This window comes from Canis aureus, chromosome 26, assembly GCF_053574225.1.
Source record: "Canis aureus isolate CA01 chromosome 26, VMU_Caureus_v.1.0, whole genome shotgun sequence".
Classification (NCBI taxonomy): Eukaryota; Metazoa; Chordata; class Mammalia; order Carnivora; family Canidae; genus Canis; species Canis aureus.
Genome location: NC_135636.1, coordinates 24919897 through 24942486, shown reverse-complemented (window position 1 = coordinate 24942486; position 22590 = coordinate 24919897). Strand labels below are relative to the sequence as shown.

Below are 22590 nucleotides of genomic sequence, written 5' to 3'. Positions count from 1 at the left end.
TCCTAAATACTTCTTGAGTCTATGTCTCTATGTTCATTGTCATCTCCTGCTAGAATGATAACTAATACTTCTTAATAGGCTATCCTCAAATCTTTTGCCTGCTGTAGATCTACCTTCTACTTCATCCAGAGTGGTCTTTTACAACACAGATCTGAGTGCATTCCTTTTTTTTTTTTTTTTGTATAAAGAATTCTGTGGATTCTCATTGCTCCTTATATTAAGACTGTTTGCTTTATGATGATATATGGTGTATGACATATAGTATGTGATTTATTGTATATGGTATGTGGTATATGGTATATGATAGTGTAAACAATTCATCCTTCCATGGCTGGCTTGGCCCCCACAGACAAAGGGATCCCAATCTTTTCTGGTACCCACCACAGCCTCTCTTCCACATCAGGTTCCCTGGGAAATAGGGGCTGAGATAAATATTAACAAGCAGGTTATTTTTAAGGAATACTTCAGGATCCAATGGTAGAGGGGAGCAGAACTGTTTAGAAGAAGTTGAGTTACAATGAAGTCCCAAAGAAAACTTCAGCTGATCTTCCATGGACCTCTGGTGCTAGGATGTTCCTTTAAAGTTGTCCTGAGCTGGGGTGAGAGGGCTGTTCCTTTACGTTTCCATGTTGATGAGCCACTGGATATGGCAAGTTCCCAGACATAACCTTGGGCATAGTGGCTCTTTTCAGGAGGCCATCCCAAAGAGGGCTGACAGCTGAGGGCCATCTCCTGAAGCCTGGTTCATCACAGCATCCACTCTGCAGAGCCCCTTCTACCTCAGTTCCTTGGGCACATGACAGGGATTAACTGCCCCCAGTATCACTGAATTCTACTCCAGAAACTAATATTGCACTGTATGTTAACTAACAAAATTTATTTATTTATTTATTTATTTATTTATTTATTTATTTATTTAACTAACAAAATTTAAATAAGTAAATAAAGCTATCCCACTGCACCCAGGAGCCCAGAGTTCTCTCGCCTCACTTGGTCTAACCAACTTGCGCTTTACTAGTTGGAAACATTAAGGATGAATATCATGAGGGACTGAGAAACAGTTTCTTCTGGGATCTCTGAGTGCTCTGGAGTGAGCTCTGTCAGGGGACAGAGGAAGGAGGAGAAGGGAACCTCAGACTTGTGAAGTGAGATGAAACCTCAGTATAGAAACACAAATGTCTCGTCACCACATACGTCTTTGCATTGTCGTATGGGGGTGTAAGAGGCAGAGATCCAGCTGACGACAAAATGTTGACATTTTAAAAAATATACTTAATTTTTTGGAACAGTTTTACATTTAGAAAAAAATTGTGACAATAGTACAGAGTTCCAATATACAGCTGCACACAATTTCTCCTCTTATTAGCATCTTACATTAATTTGGTGCATCTGTGGTAATTATTTTATTGTACCAATATTGGTACATTATTATTAACCAAAGGGCATGGTTTATTGAGATTTGTCGTAGTTTTGGCTGCTATAACAAACATCACAAACTGGATGCCTTGAACAGGAACTTATTTCTCACAGTCCTGGAGGCTGGAAGTCTGAGATCAACATGCCAGGATAGTTGGGTTGTGAAGAGAGTCCTCTTTGTGGTTGCAGACTGCCAACTACTTGTATTTTCACCTGGTGAAGGGTGGGGGGGGGTGAGCTGGCCTCTTTTCATGAGGACCCTCACAACCCTCACAACCTCATTACCCATCGATGATCCCACCTCCAAATCCCATTACACTAGTGATTAGATTTTAACATGTGAACTTGGGAGAGACACAAACATTCAGTCTAGAAAATATTTCCTTAGTTTTTACCTGCATGTCCCTTTGTCTTCCAGAATTCTGTACCACATTATATTTACTTGTCATGTCCCTTTAGGCTCCTCTCAGCTGTGACAACTTCTCTGACTTTCCTTGTGGCTGATGGCCTGTCAGTTTTGAGGAGTGCTACTCACAGAATGTTTCTCTTTTCAATTTGTCATATGCTCTTCTCATAAGCAGACTGGGGTGATGGGTTTGGGGAGGAAGAGAAAAAGTGCTGTTTTCATGACATTATATCAGTGTGCACACTACGGCCATGATTCATGACTATTGGCAAACTTGTGATTACCTGGCTGAACTATGTTTGTCATATGTCCTCCCATTTTGTCCTCTTTGGAAGGGAGTCACCTCAAGTAGCCTGGATGTCAGGAGTGGGCAGTTAAGTTTCCCTTCCTTAGGGTAAAGTATCTGTTTAAATAATTTCATAGTTTCTTGCACAGGCCATTTTTTCTTTTCAATTATTTATTCAATTATTTATTTATATCAATATGGGCTCAAAGATATTTATTTTATGTGTGAAGCTATAACCAGTCTTAGCCAACTCAGGCAGCTATAACAAAATATCCCAGCCCAGGTTGCTTATAAATAAATTCTTGCTTACTGTTGTGGAGGCTGGAGTCCAATATCAGGTGGCTTGTCTGGTTGGGAGAGGGTCCTACATGGATTTCTGATTGTTTCCTCACATGGTAGAAGGGGCTAGGGAGCTCTCAGGGGGTTTCTTTTTTAAGGGCTAATCCCACTCATGAGGGTGGAGCACTCATGACCTGCTCACCTTCCAGAGGCCCCCACCTTCTAACACCATGATATGGGCTTGAGAATTCCAAAACTCAATTTTGTGAGGACAAGAACATTTAGGGCATGGAAGAACCAGATACTATTTTACTTCTTTGTTGCTCAAAATGTTGTAGTTTGGCCATTGAGGGCTCTTCCAGGTTATTCTTGTGCTCGTTTGACATACTCCAATCAGTGATTTATTTATTTTTTTTTAATTCCACTTGCTTACACTCTGGATAATATGGTTTTCTGATATGGTTTATGAGAATTTTTAAGCTCCTAAAAGAGTATTATTTAGCAAAATGGTTTTAGATACATGCACCACGTGATGGAATGAAGAAATATTTTATTTTAAAATCGCTATTTAATAGAAACATGTTTTCAAAGTAGTCGCCAATTTACTTTTAAATAATGTGATGACCTAACACATGGCAGTCATTGTTCTGGCAACTGAGGACACAGATAGTCCTTTCTCTGTCAGAGTCGACATCCTATTTGAGGAAGAGACAAACACACATAGGCAGTTTTCACTTTGCATGGTGCTGATGTCAGTTGCCACAGATCAGTTAAATAACATTAGTCTCCCAACACATGGTTCAAGTTTTATTTACAAACTCATAGTCAGGCCCTTGCTTCCTGTGGGCATAAGTGGCAGAGACAGTGATGAGCAACAGCAGCTTGGGGCCCAGGAAGACAATCACCAGGAGTAGAGTAGATAGCTTTGGGTCTGAAAATGAATGGACCAGAGACACCATTAGATGGGGCACCCAGGAAGGAGTCCATTCCCTCGAGCCTCCACTTACTCTATCTGAGGTGACTGGCTTCATCAATTCTCTAAAGGTCATGAATCTTCCCTGCAGTCAGACTCAGGCAGAATTTGGGATAAGAAGTTCCCCATTTTGTTAATCCTTTCTCAGGCTGCCTTCTTGAGGGAAGAGATGGAGAGAATGAGTGCCTAGTAACATGCACACATGGTTTACTTGTTTCCCAGGACCTATGGGCCCGATCCTATATCCTCTTTCTGGTGAAGGAACAGGCTCATAATTTAGAGAGGGTCATAAGATGAGTGGATTCAAACCCAGGGAGTCCCTCACTGCTGTCCTACAGGATGACTCAGACTTTGTGTTTGGGCCAAAATAAGACCAAACTCTTAGGATCATAGAAATAAATGTCAGCCTGACCTTGAGTGGAGTGAGGACAGGTGTCATGGTGAGAAAGGTGCAAGGCTTCCCTGCTTTGCTCCATGGGGCTTGATGAACCCATGCACTCAAGTGCTAAGGGAGGCTTCATGGTCGCCTGACCTCATGAGACCTGCTCTTGGATAGCATCCTGGAGAGGTAAGGAAATGGGGTCTAATATTTGGGGGAAAGTGTTCAAAACCCATCCTGCCCATCTCGACGCCAGTGCCAACATCAGTTGACATTTTTCTGTTGAGCACAGAAAGTTGGATCTGGAAGCATAGCTTAAGATTTATTGCCTTTTGTGCTGGGAAAATTGGACAGCCACGTGCAGAAGAATGAAACTAGACCATTCTCTTACACCATACACAAAGATAAACTCAAAATGGATGAAAGATCTAAATGTGAGACAAAAATCCATCAAAATCAGGCAGCCCCGGTGGCCCAGTGGTTTAGCACTTGCCTTCAGCCCAGGGTGTGATCCTGAGGCCCCGGGATCGGGTCCCACATCGGGCTCCCTGCATGGAGCCTGCTTCTCCCTCTGCCTGTGTCTCTGCCTCTTTCTCTCTCTCTCTCTCTCTCTCTGTGTCTGTCATGAATAAATAAATAAAATCTTTTAAAAAAAATTCCATCAAAATCCTAGAGAAGAGGGATCCCTGGGTGGCTCAGTGGCTGAGCGTCTCCCTTCAGCCCAGGGCCTGATCCTGGAGACCTGGGATCAAGTTTCATGTCGGGCTCCTTCCATGGAGCCTACTTCTCCCTCTGCCCTTGTCTCTCCCTCTCTCTCTCTCTCTCTCAAACTGTGTGTGTGTGTGTCTGAATAAATAAATAAAATCTAAACAAAACAAAACAAAACAAAACAAAAACAAAAAAACAAGAAAAAAGAAAAAAATCCCGTAAGAGAACACAGGCAACACCCTTTTTGAACTTGGCCACAGCAACTTCTTGCAAGATACATCTATGAAGGCAAAGGAAACAAAAGCAAAAATGAATTATTGAGACTTAATCAAGATAAAAAGCTTCTGCACAGCAAGAAAAAAAAAACAGTCAACAAAACTAAAAGACAACCACAGAATGGGAGAAGATATTTGTAAATGGCATATCAGGTAAAGGGTTAGTATCCAAGATCTATAAAGAACTTATTAAACTCAACAGCAAAGAAACAATCCAATCATGAAATGGGCAAAAGACATGAACAGAAATTTCATCAAAGAAGACAGACACGGCCAACAAGCACATGAGAAAATGCTCGGCATCACTGGCCATCAGGGAAATACAAATCAAAACCACAACGAGATGCCACCTCACACCAGTGAGAATGATGAAAATTAACAAGGCAGGAAACAACAAATGTTGGAGAGGATGTGGAGAAAGGGGAACCCTCCTGCACTGTTGGTGGGAATGTGAACTGGTGCAGCCACTCTGGAAAACTGTGTGGAGGTTCCTCAAAGAGTTAAAAATAGATCTGCCCTATGACCCAGCAATTGCACTGCTGGGGATTTACCCCAAAGATACAGATGCAGTGAAACGCTGGGACACCTGCACCCCGATGTTTATAGCAACAGTGTACACAATAGCCAAACTGTGGAAGGAGCCTCAGTGTCCATCGAAAGATGAATGGATAAAGAAGATGTGGTTTATGTATACAATGGAATGTTACTCAGCCTTTAGAAACGACGAATACCCACCATTTGCTTCCACGTGGATGGAACTGGAGGGTATTATGCTGAGTGAAGTAAATCAATTGGAGAAGGGCAAACATTATATGGTCTCATTCATTTGGGGAATATAAAAAGTAGTGAAAGGGAATAAATGGGAAAGGAGAGAAAGTGAGTGGGAAATATCAGTGAGAGAGACAGAACATGAGAGACTGCTAACTCTGGGAAATGAACGAAAGGGGTAGTGGAAAGGGAGGTGGGTGGGGGGATGGGGGGACTGGGTGATGGGCACTGGGGGGCACTTGATGGGATGAGCACTGGGTGTTATGCTATATGTTAGCAAATCGAACGCCAATAAAAAAATATACAAAAAAAGATTTGTTTTATGATGACCAGATTTTGCTTTTTACTTACATAAAGAAATTTAAATAATTTTTTGAAATATATGGGATAATCTTAAAGGAAGGAGCAGAGACCTCACCATATTTGCCCCTGGGTTGTTGTAGGATGGCAGGCCTCAGCTGGGTGGCCCTCTGGGCTTTCTCTGTTGAAAGAATTGCATTGCCCACTTTGCACCTGCTTCTAGAGGGCAGCCCGCATTAGAGGACTGGAAGAAGTGGGAGTATAGAGGTTTAGGTCTTTCATTCCATTTAAAACAACTCACAAAGAGCATACAGTTAGCCAGCAATCTGTCCAAAGCCATGTTTGTTGTGCTGCACTGTGTTCAACATCTCACTTTGCCAGTCCTGCCTCCTCTTTCTCATGCATGTGGATCAGGGAGCACTCCATAGTGAATTTCCCTTTCTAATAGCATCTTATAGTCTGCTTCCCAAGGCACCTGACATGTGGAGTTTGTCTGGGAGGGATCTGAAAAACCCTCTCTAATGTGCAGATTTGAACTTGGGTCTCTATCAGTTGGCTGGCCAAAAGCCCCCAGCTCTTGTGGAAGGTAGAAAGGTAAGTCCCAGCTAGCCCTGCTATTGTCACTGCTGAAACCTCACTGTGTTGTCCTGGGACAGTGTAAGCAGAAGAGGGGAGTACCCTGGTATTCTGGAAATGCGTTGGTAATTATAAGAACTACAGGTTGAATGGCTATTGCTGGGCATCAATCCTTCACAGAAAGACAGTACATCCTGAAGACCAACTGATCACACATGAAAGGTTATGTGTAAACATCAGAGGACTTCTGGGCAACACTGTAGACTATTGCCTCTTAGAGCTGGAGGGCAGAAAAAGCTTGGATACATAATTGGGTCCGACATACTCATAAGCATCAGTACTGTAGAGAGGATTGAACTCTCAGTTACAGTGCACCTGCTCTGCCAGAATAGGGCCATGATGTGGAAATATGGGAATAGATACTGAGATGTGGGATAGGAACATTAGGGCTAAGGCATTCAAAGCCCTCAGGGCACTTGTGAGCTGCTGAGGACAAGGCAGAAGCATAGCTATTTGTGTCCAAATATGGCCTCTCAACCACCCTCCACGTCCCTCCACACCCGCCACACACACACACACACACACACACACACACAAACAATAAAAAAACAGTAAACTCAATGGAAAACTGCTTTCAGTAGTCATTGAGGAGCAATGTGCAAACTGCAAAATCTCCAGGAGACAATAGAGAAAAATGAAATTCAAATGCACAATACCTTAAGTCATTGCCCTCTTACCTTCACCAGCCACAGGAAAGGGCAGGAGAAACAGACAAGGATAGACAGCCAAGGAGCCTGAGAGTTATTTGGAAATCTCGCCAGCAATGCTAATTCCAGCTTAAATTAGAAAATATTGGAAATATGTTCTGCAGATATGGACACAGATCATATAAAGGGGTTCAAAATATGCCTGACTCAAGAGGGTTGGCTCAGAACTCATAGAGTCTGTGAATATGGTACCTTATACTGCAAGAGAGACTACATGGTAATTAGCTACAGTCTTGAGTGAGTCATTATCTTGGACTATGGGAGGTAGAGAAAACTTAATTGCAGGGACTCTACCAAGTGAAGGAGGGAGGTAGGAGAGTGGGAGCAGGAGGTGTGATGACCACAGAAGAGGTCAGTGCATGCAGGGGCCTTGGTAGAGGAGTGAGGCTGTTTCTAAGAGTTGGAACACTAAGGACACAGACTCTTCCCTAGAGCCCCCAGAAGGAACGGAGTCCTGCCTCCCCCCCACCCCATTTTAGACTTTACAACCTCTAGAAATGGAAGATAATGAATGTGTGTTGTTTTAAGCCACTAAATGTGTGCTAATTATTACTGTAGCAATAGGAACCTAATACAAGGAGGCAGGGACATTTTAAAAGGATAGATGTGAATAAAAGGGACAGGCATGATTTAAAATGCATATTTTTTGGGGGAAAGGCAAAAAAGAAGGAAGAGGTGCGGTTTCAAAATTAAGTGGTGAAGGGATAAAGGAAAATGTGGGAGGCACACATGGGGTCCTGAAAGAAGAAGAAAGATCAGAGGACTCAGAACCTCTCTCCCACTGTCCAAACAAACCAACTAGCCTCAAGCTACAGTAGCATACTTGGTCATGCTATGCTGAGAGAAGGGAATTCTTTTAAGGTAAAAGTATTGTAAAATACCATAACATGAACAAAAAAGATGTGCATATTTTTAAATTTTTTAAATTTATTTATTCATGAGAGACACACAGAGAGAGGCAGAGACATAGGCAGAGGGAGAAGCAGGCTCCATGCAGGGAGCCTGTTGTGGTACTCGATCTCTGGTCTCCAGGATCACATCCTGGGCTCAAGGAGGTGCTAAACCACTGAGCCACCTGGGCTCCCCCAAAGATGTGCATCTTTACACCAGACCCACTGGACCCATGATGGCAGTGGTCAGAGACTTGGGATGCCCAGGGAAGGTAGCATCCTTGTACAGCAGGGTCACATAGGCATCTTGCACTTGGCTCCAGTATGCCAACCCAGACAATCCTATAATCTATTTACAGGCTTAGCACACTAGCAAGCTTGCTAGTTCAGGGACACTGGAAGCACCAGAATAACATCCTTGGTCTTAGCTCAGTGCAAGACAAAGACTGAAAACTAAACCTAAGCCCCTCAGAGAAGATGAACTTCTCTTTCCTTGCTTTCCTTGTTCAGTAAAAGCCTGATCTCTGGAAATCACATGAGGTCCAAGCATAGAAGGGTTCTGAAAGGTAGAAGAGCAAGGCAGGCAGGCTAGGTGCTTGCAGACTGGAGGAAGAACACAACACTAAGTATTCTGTCTCCACACTCTTGACTCCCTGAGCACAGAAGGAAACTCAGGTGTGCCATTTGGACAAAGTAAAGTCTAGTATCAATAATCTTAGTTCCCATTTCAAAAAATGAGAAGGAGCAAATTAAACAGAAATCAAGCAAAAGGGGGGAAGAAAGAGGAGAAAAGCAATAAAATAGAAAACAGAATCAATATAGAAAATCATTGAAACAAAAGTACATTCTTTGAAAAGACTGATAAAATTGAAAACTTTCTAGCAATTCTGACAATGAACACAATGAGAAATGACACATTTCCAATATTAGGAATGAAATAAGAAATCACTACAGACCCTACAGATGTGTAAAGGATAACAAGGTAATATTATGAGCAATGTATGGGCAGAAATCTGATAACTCAGAGAAAATGGACCAAATTCCTCAAGAGCACAGCCTGCCATGAGCATCCAATATGAAATGAATTCGAGTAGCTCTAGGAATTCAGATTCTTTTCAAATCAGCAAAAGAATTGTGGAGGCCCAGGTGCTTCACAGGAATATTCTTTGAAGCATTAACAGATGAATTAAAAGCAAGGTAGGTGTACAAAATGAAGTTACAGTAAACATTTTGGAAAGTCTGAATATATACTCCATTTTAGATGCTATTAGGGAATTATTGTTAATTTTTCATATTATGTAATGGTGTTGGTTTTGTAGAAAAACTAATGTCATCAATCACATGAGTACACAATTATGGACTCTATTTGCAACTAGATGTGCATCCATTAGTGGACAAAATGATGCAACTTCTGAATACTTCTAGTTTTAAGAGATGTTTGCTGGGTTGAAGATGAAAAGGTCTAGACGAGATAGAGACCAGACCCAGGTAAGAAAGAGCAGGAAGAGGGGGTGGCTGGCCTATGTCCTGACATAATCCTTGTCAGGTGAGGGAGCAAGAGGTAGGACACTAACAACAGGATCATCTCCCTCCTCCTCTTCTTTCTTTCTCTAATGTGTGTTTATATCAAAAGATCTATAAAGATATGTACCAAACTCTTACCAGTGGTCATTCTTGGCATGGGGGCTTTGGGGAAAGGGAACACAGTGCACATTTTACTTTGTATTTATAGACTTCTGGAATAGTCTAAGCATGAATTGTTAAGTTTCACATAAAAAAACAAAAGATAAAATTTAAATACCAGGTCACCTGGCATTGAGTCTTACCAAAGTTTTTATCTCTGCATTGGTCCTTTTGGTGGGCAGAGGTCTCCAGTATACAGCTTTTGGCAACTGCCCGCTGCCCATCATGCTGCACCTTGCAAGTGAGCACCACTTCCTCCGTGTGGACAGATAAATTTACCAGGAGCCAGCTCATCCAGTTAAAGGTCCCATCCTTGTTCTCTATGAAGCTCAAGACTGTTTCTGTTTGGGACATGTTTCCATTTTCCAACCAAGTCACCTGCAGATGCTGTGGGTAGAACTTCTTGGCTTCACAAGTGACATTCACCTGATCCCCTGCCACGAATTTCTGGGCAACCACCAAGGTGGGCGGAACTGAAACAGCACAGAGCAGAAGCTCTGACCTTATGGAACAGACACATCACAGGGGAGGGGCTTGAGTACTTAGCTCCCACCACATACAGCAAGGGAATCACCCAGAACACTGCCAGGCATGCAGCTGGTGCTCAAATACTGAGGGTAGTCTTCGCATATGAATGACACCCCTAAGTCCAGTGCCCGGCACACAGTAGGAGCTCAAGGACCGATAGCTCCTATTAGGGCAAGAATGAGTGAAATCAAGACACACTGCAAGCCCCTGGCATGCAGTTAAAACAGAGTAACTGTAGCAAAACAAATGAAATCACCAAGCACGCGGTGGCTTGGATTACAGCAGGTGCTCAATAATTGGAAGCGCTACAGTAAAGTAAATGAGACTGCCTAGCATAGTGCTTGGCACATGGTAGGTGTTCACCAGGCAGCTGCCATGGAAACAGGGGAGGTGAGTGTACAACCAGGTGCAGGGTGACTGGGAGGGTCTGTCAGGAGTCAGACTCCAGGCAATGGAAGGCCTGGAGCAGAGTGGGGGAGGGGCAGGCTCCTAGGCTTGGGGGCCAGACCTGGGATTGGACTGGGGATGAGGGGGATCTACCTCGGAGGACCTCAGACAAGTTGGCAGTCCCACGAAGAGGAGGGCCTCCCTCCAGGGTCACGTGGGCCACCTCGCAGATGACCTGGGAGCGAACGTCCCTCGGGGCCAGCACCAGCTTGGTTGTGCTAGAGATGCTGTAGGAAGCGTTGTCTTCCTCTGGGTACACAGTGGTCTGAGAGGCTGTCAGTTCATTCCCATTTTTGAACCATCTCAGGGTGATGCTTCTGGGGGAGAAGCCGTGAGACTTGCAGGTGAAGCTCACTGTCTGCTGAGGCGTGGCCCTGGCCGTGGGGCCGGACACCACGGGGGGAGAGGGTTTGGCTACAAGAGGAGCATCAATGAACAGTAAGCATGACTGTGATCATCAGCACTAACCATACGTGTGACACTGTGGAGAAGCGTCAGCCCTCCTGATAGTGTGAGGAGGGCAGTGTCATCTCCTCATCAACAGAGGAGGACATGAGGTTCCAGAGCTGAACTGTGAGTTGGGCCCAGGGGCTCAGGTGCAGTTCCAGGCCTGAGCTCAGAGTCCTTTCTCTCCACTGCCAGGTGACTTCCCAGCAATCTGGGCACAGGAAGGACATTTCTGATGGCTCTCACTCTTGGTATCCAGGGTTCCTCACTGCCTCCCTGGAAACCTCAGAGAGCCTGTGCAGCTTCCTTACAGGGGAAGCAGGGGCGGAGCAGGACCCCATGGAAGCCAGAACCAGGCTTGCTGGCTGACCAGAGGTGTGGCCATGGCACAGCAAGGCTCCCCCATCTGTGAAATGGGACAGGGGGCATTTCTCTTTCCCTGGGGTTGCAGTGAGGGGCAAGTGAGGCAATGATGTAGTTGTTTGGAATTTAACATGGAAATGCGGATGAAAGGAGCAGAAAAATCAGAATGTGGCTGACAGTTAAGTCAGCTTCATCATAATATTAAATCCCTCTCTGAATATTGATCTCAAACCCTAATAAATGGAGCCTGCTTGACGTTTGGGGTCATGGCCTTGGAAATCACTCCCTGTGATCTCCTTATCTGTACAAATAAAGGCAACTTTTTAAGGGAACTCCCCTGGGCTAGTCTCTGTCTATACCTCACCAAAGAGCCAAACTACTTTGATCCAGCTACAAAGGGATTACTCCTACCCCTGCATTCCTGGGGGACTTCCTATGACCTCCAGTTTTCTTGTCCACAACAGAGTAAGTGTCCTAACTTCCCAGCCCAACAGTGACCTCTACCTTCCTTGTCCTTCTGACATTCTCCCCTGCAAGCAGTTATGGTGAGAGTCCTTCTTGGTGTCCAGACCTGCTGACCCTCCAGCAACAGAGGAAAGATGTGGGGTCCCTATAGCTGAGTCTAGAATATGAACTCTTTTGCTCATGGGGCCCCAGACACCCTCCAGGATGTGTCTCCCAATCATCCCCAGTCTGCAGAGCCATGAATGGGATGCCCAGTATTGCTGGAATGTAGTGGCTCCTCTGCTCTGTCTAAGCTACTGTCCCAGGCTGCTCAGTGAAGGAGCAACATTACACAATGGGAAAGACTCCTGATGCTCTTGGGTGTGATGAACCATGTCCTCAAGCAACAGGGTTAACAATTCATGAGATGTAAGTGTATCTGTCTGATCTGGGGGTGCAAAGCTACCCAAATACCTCTCATATTGTTTTAAAATTCCTACTGCTGAGGGGCGGGAAAAAAAAATTCCTACTGCTGAAAAAGAGAACAATACAAGATTTTCAGGAGAAAAGTTAGAATTTTCTCCCACTCTGACCAGCACAGTGATTGTGCAAAGAACAAGGCTGTGAGTCAGGCTACTTGGGTTAAATCTTGTCTCCTCTGCCTGCTCAGGTTAGGTTTCCTGAGCCTCAGTGTCCTCACCTGTAAAAGGGGCTGAGATGGCCCCACTGTCTCCATCCATTCCCATCTAGGGCAACACCATCTGGGCAGATTGGGGAAGAGGAAGGAGTGCCTCAGAGGCACAAATTTTTCTGGCGGTGGAGCCATGTACTAACTGTGGTGCCTGGCAAGGGATACACCACTGGGAACTTCTGTAATACCGGCACCATCAGGATAAAACCACGTTCCCTGCCTATGTTCAGGGGCTGTGGGGAGACTCAGTTGCTGTTGTATAGTCAGTCAGTAAACTGCTGAGGATTTTCTGGACAGACTCATGCAAAGGCCCAAAATCTGGCATCTTCTCCAACCTGGGCTGTCAGAGTAAACAGTGAGCCTGTGCCTCTTCTCACTGATTTTTCTGAAGCTGAAAGAAAGACATTGACCCACTTCTCTGCCCTGGGTGCATATGTCCTCACCGGAAGGGAAGCAAACTTAAACTTCATGAGAGAGAAGCTCTTGCCTGTTTTGTTCCCTGCTGCTTCCCCAGCACCCAGAGCAGAGCCTGCACACAGCAGGTGCTCAATAAGTGCTGAGTAAAGAGAACAGTGATACATTGAGGGGAGTGCTCTCTGGAGCCAGGGTTGAGGTCAGACCTCGTGACTAGACAAGTCACTCAGACTTTCATTCCCTCATTCCTGGAACCAGAGGACTGTTTAGGATTGCAAAAGGTAAGAGCTGTGGAGCCCTCAGACTGGGATTCTAGAGTTTCCCACTGTTTTCCCAGTGGGGCACCTTGAGCAAATAGCATAACATCTCTAGGCCTCAACTTCTCTGATCTATGGAAGGGGCTGAAATCAGGGGCACCCACTACAACACCTGATTCTTAGCTGTTACTCAGACAATGGAGGGAGGACATTCTTACTGACTTGTCACAACCAGGGGAAGAAGGATGTCATGCCATACTCACCACTCACAGTGACCTGAGTGCCTGGTCCAGACGTGAACTCCACATCGGGGTTTCCTTTCTGGCACTTTACACAATAGTAGGTTCCCGTGTCTGTTGGAGTGATGTTATTGATGCGGATGGAAAAGTCCATGTTGTTTCTCTTTGTGACATCTGAAAGATTTGTTATTCGGGGAAAGTGGCCTCCTTTGAAGCTGAAGATTAATTGTCGGCCTGGCCCTGTCCCCCTGAACCACTTAACCGTCCCAGTGGGGAGCATAGAGGTCAGGGTGCAGTGCAGAGTGGCAGTCTGTCCAGCTGCAACAGACACTGACTTCTCAGGCTGGATCACCTGTAGCTCCACCTCACCTGCCACATCTGGAGGGGAAACAAAGCAGTATTTATCCATCCTTATGTGATCCTGCATGTTTCCTCAAGGGTTTATTCACAGCAGCTCATTGATTGAGTGCACCCCGTGAGCAGGCCTTGACTCAGCGCATTGCACATACATGGCATGTGACCCTCACAATGAGCCTGTAAGGTGAGACCCTATCACAAATGAGGAAACTAAGGGACAGAGAGACTCAGTGATGTGGCACACAGCACGTCTGAGTGCCTCATCACTCACTGAAAGCATCATGTTTCACCAAATATTTCTGGTTGTCCATTTCCAGCCTCATGGAGTATTGCACTTTCTGGTCCCTTGCACTCAGTGGGACCATAATACCTCCTTAGACCACTGTGTGTGAGCTAAAGGGATGGATATATTTTCCGGGCTGTGCATTTAACTTCAAGAACCTCTATGGATCAGCTTCCTCTTCCACATGCACATCCACATGTTGGGGTCCCTTCATTAGTCTGTATACTTGAGTGGCAGTGGTGGCAGAGCTTCCAATACACAAGGAACAGGTAATTTAAATGAGAAACAAAACAGTGTTTCAAATCTCTGGGATTTTTTTCCCCCATAGTGCAATCATGTTATATTAGTTTCCAAATGCTGCTGTACAAATTATTAAAAATATAGTGCCTGGAAACTGCATATATGTGGTATTTTATAATTCTGGAGACCTAGAGTCCGAAATTGGTGTGGCTGGACTAACACCAAGGGTTAGCCAGGTTGCATTTCTTCTGGAGGGTTGTTCCTTGCTTTTCCAAATTCTAGAAGCTGCCTACATTCTTTACTTATTGTTCCCATCTTTCCTATCACTCTAAATTTTGCCTCTATTGTCTCTTGTCCTTCACTAATGTTGACTTTCCTGCCTCCTTCTTAAAAGGACCCTTGTGAATATACCAGGGCCACTTTGATGAATTAGGATAATTGCCTCATGTCAAGAGTCTTAAGTTAATCATTCCTGCAAAATTTCTTTTGCTGTTTAAAACTATTCACAAGTTTTGGGTATTAGGATATGAATGTCTTTTGAGGACCATTGTTGTGTTGACCACACTCATCTCCTGGACGGAGAAGAAGAAATTGGATTTCTTAAATATATTGAAATAAAACAACACACTCTTAAAAAATCAAAAGGGCCAAGAAGGAATCATAGGGGAAATTAGAGAATACCTTTACATGAATGAAAATGGAAAGAGAACATGCCAGTTTGCAGTGAAATCAGCACAAGAGGGAAATTTATAATTGTAATGTCTACACTTAAAGAAAGGAAAGATCACAAATCTATTAACAACTATCATCTTAATAAATCAGAAAAATATGAGAAAAATAAACCCCAAACCCAAAAGCTGGCAGAATAAAGGAAACTAAAGGGACTAGTGTAGAGATAACTACAATGTGAATAGAAAGCAACAGAGAAAATCAGGAAGCCCAGGAGTAGTTCTTCAGAAAGACCAACATAGTTGACAAAACTTTAGCTAGGCTGACTAACCCCCCCAAAAAAGAATAATCTTTTCTACATAAGATTCTGGGAAAACTGGATATCTATATATAAAGAATGAAGTTGAACCCTCACCCTATCTGTATAAGTAAATGAACTCGAGTTGGATGAAGGGATCTAAATGTAAGAACTTAACTATAAAATTCTGAGAAAAAACTGTAGGTAAAACTCATGATATTGGATTTGGCAAAGGTTTCTTGGACATGACACCAAAAGCATACATAACAAAATAAAAAAACATATAAATAGGGCTTCACCAAAATTTAAGAATTTGTGCAGCAGAGGACAATATCAAAAGTGAAAAGACAACTCACAGAATGGGAGAAAATATTTGCAAAGTGTATGTCTCATAAAGGATTAATAATCGGCATATATAAGGAACTCCTATAATTCAACAACAAAATAACAAAATGTCCAATTAAAAAATGGATGAAAGACTGGAAAAGACATTTGTCCAAAGAAGATATTCAAATGGTGAGAATGTTTACATGAAAAGAAGTTGAACTTCACTAGTCATTAGAAAAAATGAAATTCAAAACCACAGTGAGATACCCTTCATTCCTTCGAATGAATGGCTTTTATCAAAATCAAAACAAAGCAAAACAAAATATAATACAAAAATATCAGAAAATAAGTGTTGCATAAGTTGTAGAGAATTTGAAATTCTTGTACACCATTGGTAGGAATATAAAATGATGCAGCCACTGTGGAAACAGTAATGTTTTCTTTAAAGTTTAAATATATATAATTTACCGTATGATCCAACAACTCCATTCTTAGGTAAATACCCCCTTCCCCAAATTACAAGAAGGTACTGAGATAATTGTACATCAATGTTTATAGCAGCATTATTGATGATAACTGAAAGGTAGCAGACAAAATTCATTTTCATGAGTAGATAAATAGGTAAATAAAATGTTGTATGTAGATATATACAATGGACCTTTATTCAGCCTTTATAAGCAATGACAGTCTAGTATGTTCTAGAATATGGATGAATGTAAAAAATACTTGAAGTGAAATAAGGCAGATACAAAAGGACAAATATATGATTCCACTTATATGAAGTACCTAGAAAAGACAAGCTCACAGACACAAAAAAGTACAATAGAGGTTGTCAGTGGCTATGGGGGAAAAAGAATGGAGAATTCATGTTTAATGGGTGCACAGTGTCTGCTTAAGGTATTGAAACCATTCCTGAAATGTACAGCTGTGCTGGTTTCACAATATTGTGAATGTACTTAATGCCACTGAAAATGGTTGAAACACAAGATTTCACGTTATCTAAATTTTAGCTCAATAAGATATATGTATTCAAACAAAGGGATCACCCCTTGTAGAGTCCATTGATTGTACTAAATGACTCAAGAAAAAAGGGCTAGTAGATTTGAGAAACCTGCCCTTGAAGGGAAAGATAAAACCATGGGAGCAATCAAGTAAGAATAACAAGAAGATTCAAATTCGTGTTCTGAAAAGAATTGTAGGGGATCCTATGTCTGGACAATTGAGTTATGCATTGAAGGAACATGAATCACCTTCAGGCAATCATTTAACTGCGAGTGCAAGACTTTGCAGTTGGATTTACCTGCCTCAGTGACTAGTCAGTCTCTGGAGACATCGAGAAATACAAAATCACTCCTTTTTACTTCAAGTATTCTGAAGACCAGACAGGGATATAAATCAGAGGAGCAGGCTGTTGTGGCACCACACATACACCCAGTGTTCTTTTCTATTTCTTAGCTACTCCTCAGCGAGAACATTTGTGGTTCACCTTTGCAGAGTGTGAGTTGGTAAAAACCATGCACTTAGTACTATTTGCTACCAAAAATGCCTCTAAGGAGAGCATATGCTATTACAGACAGATCTTGGATATGCCAAGAACATCAGATGGTTTGGTTTCTGAAACTGCAGAAGATTGAGGTGAGAAAGCTGAACTTCTAGGATAAAAATGATAAGTAATAGTAATGCATCATGGAGGGAGAAACGGAGGGAATATGGAAGGCAAGAAGTAAGAGGAATCAGAAGGTTAAGAGGAGCCAGGAAAAGGTGAAAAGTCTGCCATCTATGTATCAATAATCCTCATGTTTCATCTGTAGCCCAGGCCTTGCCCCTGAACTCCAATTTGTATGTCCAAACAGCCACTCAACATTTTTCTTAGATAGAAGTAAACCTCTCAAAAACAAACAAACAAAACCTCTCACAGTTAACACATCTCAGACTGAACTCCTCAGTCCCCCACATCCTTACACATCTTAACTGAGACACATTATTCTCCCAGATGCTCAGGTCCCAAGCCCTTGGAGCCTTTCTTTCCCACCCCAAATTCCATGCATCAGGAAATCCTGTTGACTCCCCTCTGCATGTAGCCACAATCTGACCTCTTTCCCCTTTCTCTGCCGTCTGCTGTCTTCATGAAACCTCTTTTCGTTGTTTGCCTGAGTGCAATGAGCTCTAATGCTCTAGTTGCTTCTATCTATGTTCTGTGGTACTCTATTATTAATCAAATGCTAAAATAATTTAAAACTCATGTTGATCATGTCATTTCTGTCTTCAAAACCTTGCGATGTGAAAGCAAAGTAAGTCAGTCCAAGAAAGACAAATTCCATATGATTTCACTCATAGGTGGAATTTAAGAATCAAAATAGATGAACATAGGGGAAGGGAAGGAAAAAAATAAGATGAAAATTGAGAGGGAGACAAACCATAAGAGAGGGTGAACTCTAGGAAACAAAATGAAGGTTCCTGGAGGGAAGGTGGTTGGGGGGAAGGGATAATTGCATGATGTGCATTAAGGAGGGCACTTGATGGAACGAGCACTTGGTGTTATATGCAACTGGTAAATCACTAAATTCTAATGCTGAAACTAATTTTAAAAAAAGAAATAAAAACGCTTACTACAAAAAACAAAACACATTGCAATGGCAACCATTTCACTCAGAATAAAAGCCCAAATCCTTGAACAGAGTTGGAGAATTCTACTTACATGTTGTTCTCATGCTGTTCAGGAAGCCTCTTCTCCAAGGAAATCACATGGCTCACTCCCCCACCTTCTTATAATCTTTGCTCAAATCTCCCTTCTCACTGATACCCATTCAGGCTACCTGTTTAAATACACCCATCCTGGAAGATTCTCTCATTGCCTTATTCACTTGCACCATCATGCTTTTTTCTTAATGCTCATTACTTTCTGCATTCTGTCTGCATTTATGTCTATTGTTTCCTGTTTTTTCCTTCACTAGGATCTAGCATGAAGGCAACTACTTTGTCTCTTTTATCCACAGTGTGACCTAAGTTCTTGTAATAGTTCTAGCCACCAAGTAGGTATATAGGAAATATTTCTGTAATATGTGAATTGCCCAGTGTGCTCCCCTCCTGAGACCTTAAAGTCTATTTTCAATGGAGAATTTCTCTGGAAATTATATCAGAAGCTGAGATTCCCACATAGTTGCCTGGGGGAAACTACTTGCATATACCCAGGAAGCAAAAAAGCTGAGAGAAACAAACCACAAATGCTCTTCCCCCACCCCACTCTTCCCTACAATCATTGGCAGTTCTGTAGAAATCTCATGGGATGGAAGTGGGGCCACAGAGTTTGAGAAGAGCAATGGTTAGATACATGAGACCTAGAATCAGACTGCCTGAGCTCAAATCCTAGCCTTATCATTTACCACTGAAAGACCTTGGACCTTTCTGGGTCTCCTTTTCTTATCTATAAGGTAGGGGTGATGAAAAAGTCTAAGTTGGATACAAAGATCACATGACATAACAAACATGCATTTTCAGGTATGGGTAGCACATGGTGAGTATTTAAGAAATTGGAAAGTTATGACTTATGAGATTTCCTGAGGTATGGAGGCATCATCAGGCACTAGATGACGGATCGGGATGTAGATATGGGTATAATTATAGTTGCAGATCATATGACAGGAGTCTCTGCATTTTATATCCCCCTTTTCCTCCCATCCCCAATCCAGCATGGAAGATTTCCAAGATAGTAATGTCCAAATTTCTATTCACTTTACCAAGAGAGAAATTTGCTTAAGAGCTTGGTGGAGGGAGAGCTGTGCATTAGGAGAAGTAATAAAGAGGGTGAATAGCTGAGAGACAGGGAACCAAGCATCTGTTCAATGTGCATCTTGTGTAGACCGGACCTGATGTAAAGAGAAAAATACAGATAGTGTTTTCAAGAATCCTGTGTGCGTGCACACCTGGGGTATGTACTTTTCCTCATGCCCACTCATATGCATACATACATACACATAAGTGTGTTCTCAAACATATATAAAGTGACGCCTAGGGGCGCATGGGTGGTTCAGTTGGTTAAGTGTCTGCCTTTGGCTCAGATCATGATCTCAGGGTTTTGGGATCTACTCCCACGTTGAGCTCTCTGCTCAGTGGTGAGTCAGTTCTCCCTTTTCCTCTCGCTCTATGATTTCTCTGGCTCTTCCTTTCTCTTTTTATTTATTTATTTGAGAGAGAGCAAGAGATAGAGAGAGACTCTGAGAATAAGTAGTAGGGAGGGACAGAGGGAGAGGTAGAAACAGACTCTCTTGCTGAGCAAGGAGTCCATCACAGGGTTCCATCCTAGGACCCTGGGATCATGACCTGAGCCGAAGGCAGACACTTAAAGGACTGAGTGACTGAGCCTCCATAAATAATTTCTTTTTAAAAAGTATGGCTAAGCAAGCTAATATATAGAGTACTTTGAGGATTAAATGAAATTGTAATACATGTTAAAGTTCAGTAAAAAAAATTGACACATATATAACACCTAACACATCATTAATGAAAGTTTGGGAGTACGCACAGTACAAGTGGAACTCTGAGACTTCTGAGTGTGATAAGTGATGGCTCTTCTTCTGTCTGCCTCTCTGTTTTCTAACGTATCTGCAGTTAACCTCCACTGAGGAGCCAAGCAGCATGATATGGTTAACAGAATGATCTGTGGAGCTGGGTGGCCTGGACATGAATCTTAGCTGCGCTGCTGACTTCATAGGTGACATTGGGCCCATTGCTCTTTCTGCCTTAGTTTCCTCATCGGCAATCAGGAGTACAGTCTGAGCTATCAGGCAGGGACGTCATGAAGATTAGGTCATATAATACATGCAAAATTGTTGTTGCTGCTGAATGAAGCTTGGATGCCTCTGGTAACTAGCTACAGGTGATGGATCCATGGAGGGAATGCTCTTAGCCCTTATTTCATGCTCTCAGATGACACCCAGTCCTTGGCCTTTTGTGGCAGGCCTGGGTAGCACACCTGGAGGCCCTAAATGTCCAAGGGTAGGGGAGATTGAGGGAGCAGAGAATGAGGAGTTTCCCCTAAGGCAATGCTCACCTGTGAGTCCCAACAGCAGAGCCAGCAGCAGGTAAGTAGGAGGGCTGAGTCCGGAGGCAAGAGCTGACATTGTGGAGGCCTGAGGACTCTGCTCTATACAAATGTGTGTGCTGGGGAGAACAGGCCTCTATTCTATGTAGAGGAAAAGCCCGCCCCTCTTGTGATGTAAGAGGAAGCATCTGATGCAGCGACATGGCTGTGAGGGAGCATTCTGCTTCTGGATTGTGAAACAAAAGTCATGCAAAGAAGACCTCACATGGTGAGGAGAGCCTCTTCTTATGTTTCAGAGAGAGTGGACAGGCCCAGCAGAAATGATGCTTCCTGCCCTCCTGGGTCATCTGCCCTTTGCACTGGGCCCCTCCCTCCATCTTGAGGTCTTCAGGGTGATCCTCCACTTGGGAGCCCCAGGCCAAGAAGGATCTGTGGTTGGTGGCTGTGTCCCAAACTCCTGAGCCCAGGACACTTGGGAGTGGCTGACTTGTGGCCTCATTCTGTACCACTCTCCACCAAGAGCTGCTCAGCTGGAGGAAGAAATAGGTTTGACAGGGTCTAAAGAACTTTGGATAAAATGAAGTCTGCTCCAGAAATGACTCCCTATTCCAACCCTTTATTGATGGAACTGGTAAAATTTCACCCCAATGTACAGTACAGTGTGGACCGCAGAAATTATATGTGCTTGAGGCACCTGGCTGGCTCATCGGTAGAGCAGGGGCTCTTGATCTTGGGTGTTATGGGTTTGGGCTCCAAGTTTGGTGTAGAGATTACTTAAAAATAAATAAAATCTTTTTTAAAAAAAGAAGTTGTATGTGTTGCCTCCAACAAAAAGCATCATTTCCTCCATTCTTTCAGGAGAGGAAGTGGTTTCTATGTCCCAGAAATCACGCTCCCAGGCATTTATCTGAGAGATATGAAGACCATGGCTTCACACAGTCTCTGCATAAATGTTTAGAGCAGCTTTCTTTGTAATGGAAAATACTGGAAACATGCAAAATATCTAATGATAAGTCAATGACTAAACCAACTGTGGCGCATTCCTACCAGAAAATATTACTCAGCAATAAAAAGTAATAATGTATTTACATGTGCACAGCTTATAAGTTTCCAAAGGCATTATGTTGCATGAACAAAATCAGTCTCATAATGTCACATACTGTGTGACTCCACTGACACAATATTCTTGACATTATACAGAAAAGATTGGCATGTGCCAGGAGTTTGATGTGATGGGGCTGACTGTCCCTAAGAAAAGGTAGCACAAGGGTAACCTCTGCGGTCATAGAATTGTTCTGTACCCTGAATATGGTGGTGGTTATACAAAGTACACATGAGCAGATGGACACAAACAAAAGCTGGGCATGTTACAAGATCAAGCTATAAAACACAATGATATTATAATGTGGACACTGACTATGATGTTATCCAAAATTAAAACATTATGTTGTTGGGGTAGAGATGTGCACATGTGGTGTGAGGTTAATAGTAACAGAGCATTGTATCCCCATCATCTAGAGTGAGAAGTCATTGAACATTTCCTATGGGTGAGATCAAGAAGTGACAATATAAGATGCTATATGAAATCTGGCTGTAACATGTAGAAGAATCAGTTAAAAATAATCAATTGAAAGAGGGGAAATTGTTGCCCCTGAGAGGTGGCAAATACTGGGAGGTAGGGAGACTCCAGTTTTCATGTGTAGAATGTATCGAACTGTTGGCTTCTTAAACCTTGTGCATATGTAAGTTTAATGATGGTAAAAATGAATCTAGGTGAATCGACTGATGTTATGAGAGTTACACGTAAGAGAATGTCCATACTATGAGCACTAGTATGAA

The 22590-nt window shown here is 43.0% G+C and overlaps 1 protein-coding gene across 1 annotated transcript; it reads right to left on the bottom strand.

The window, feature by feature from the left end:
* Positions 1–2936: 2936 nt before the first annotated feature.
* On the bottom strand, positions 2937–20895 carry LOC144298076 (signal-regulatory protein beta-1-like). The gene is made up of 5 exons (XM_077872487.1): positions 20761–20895; positions 13561–13914; positions 10775–11095; positions 9850–10179; positions 2937–3318 (listed from the first exon to the last, which is right to left on the bottom strand). The coding sequence occupies exons 1-5, from the start codon at positions 20828–20830 to the stop codon at positions 3188–3190; spliced, it is 1206 nt and encodes a 401-aa protein (XP_077728613.1). The 5' UTR covers positions 20831–20895; the 3' UTR covers positions 2937–3187.
* Between the last annotated feature and the right edge of the window lie 1695 nt (positions 20896–22590).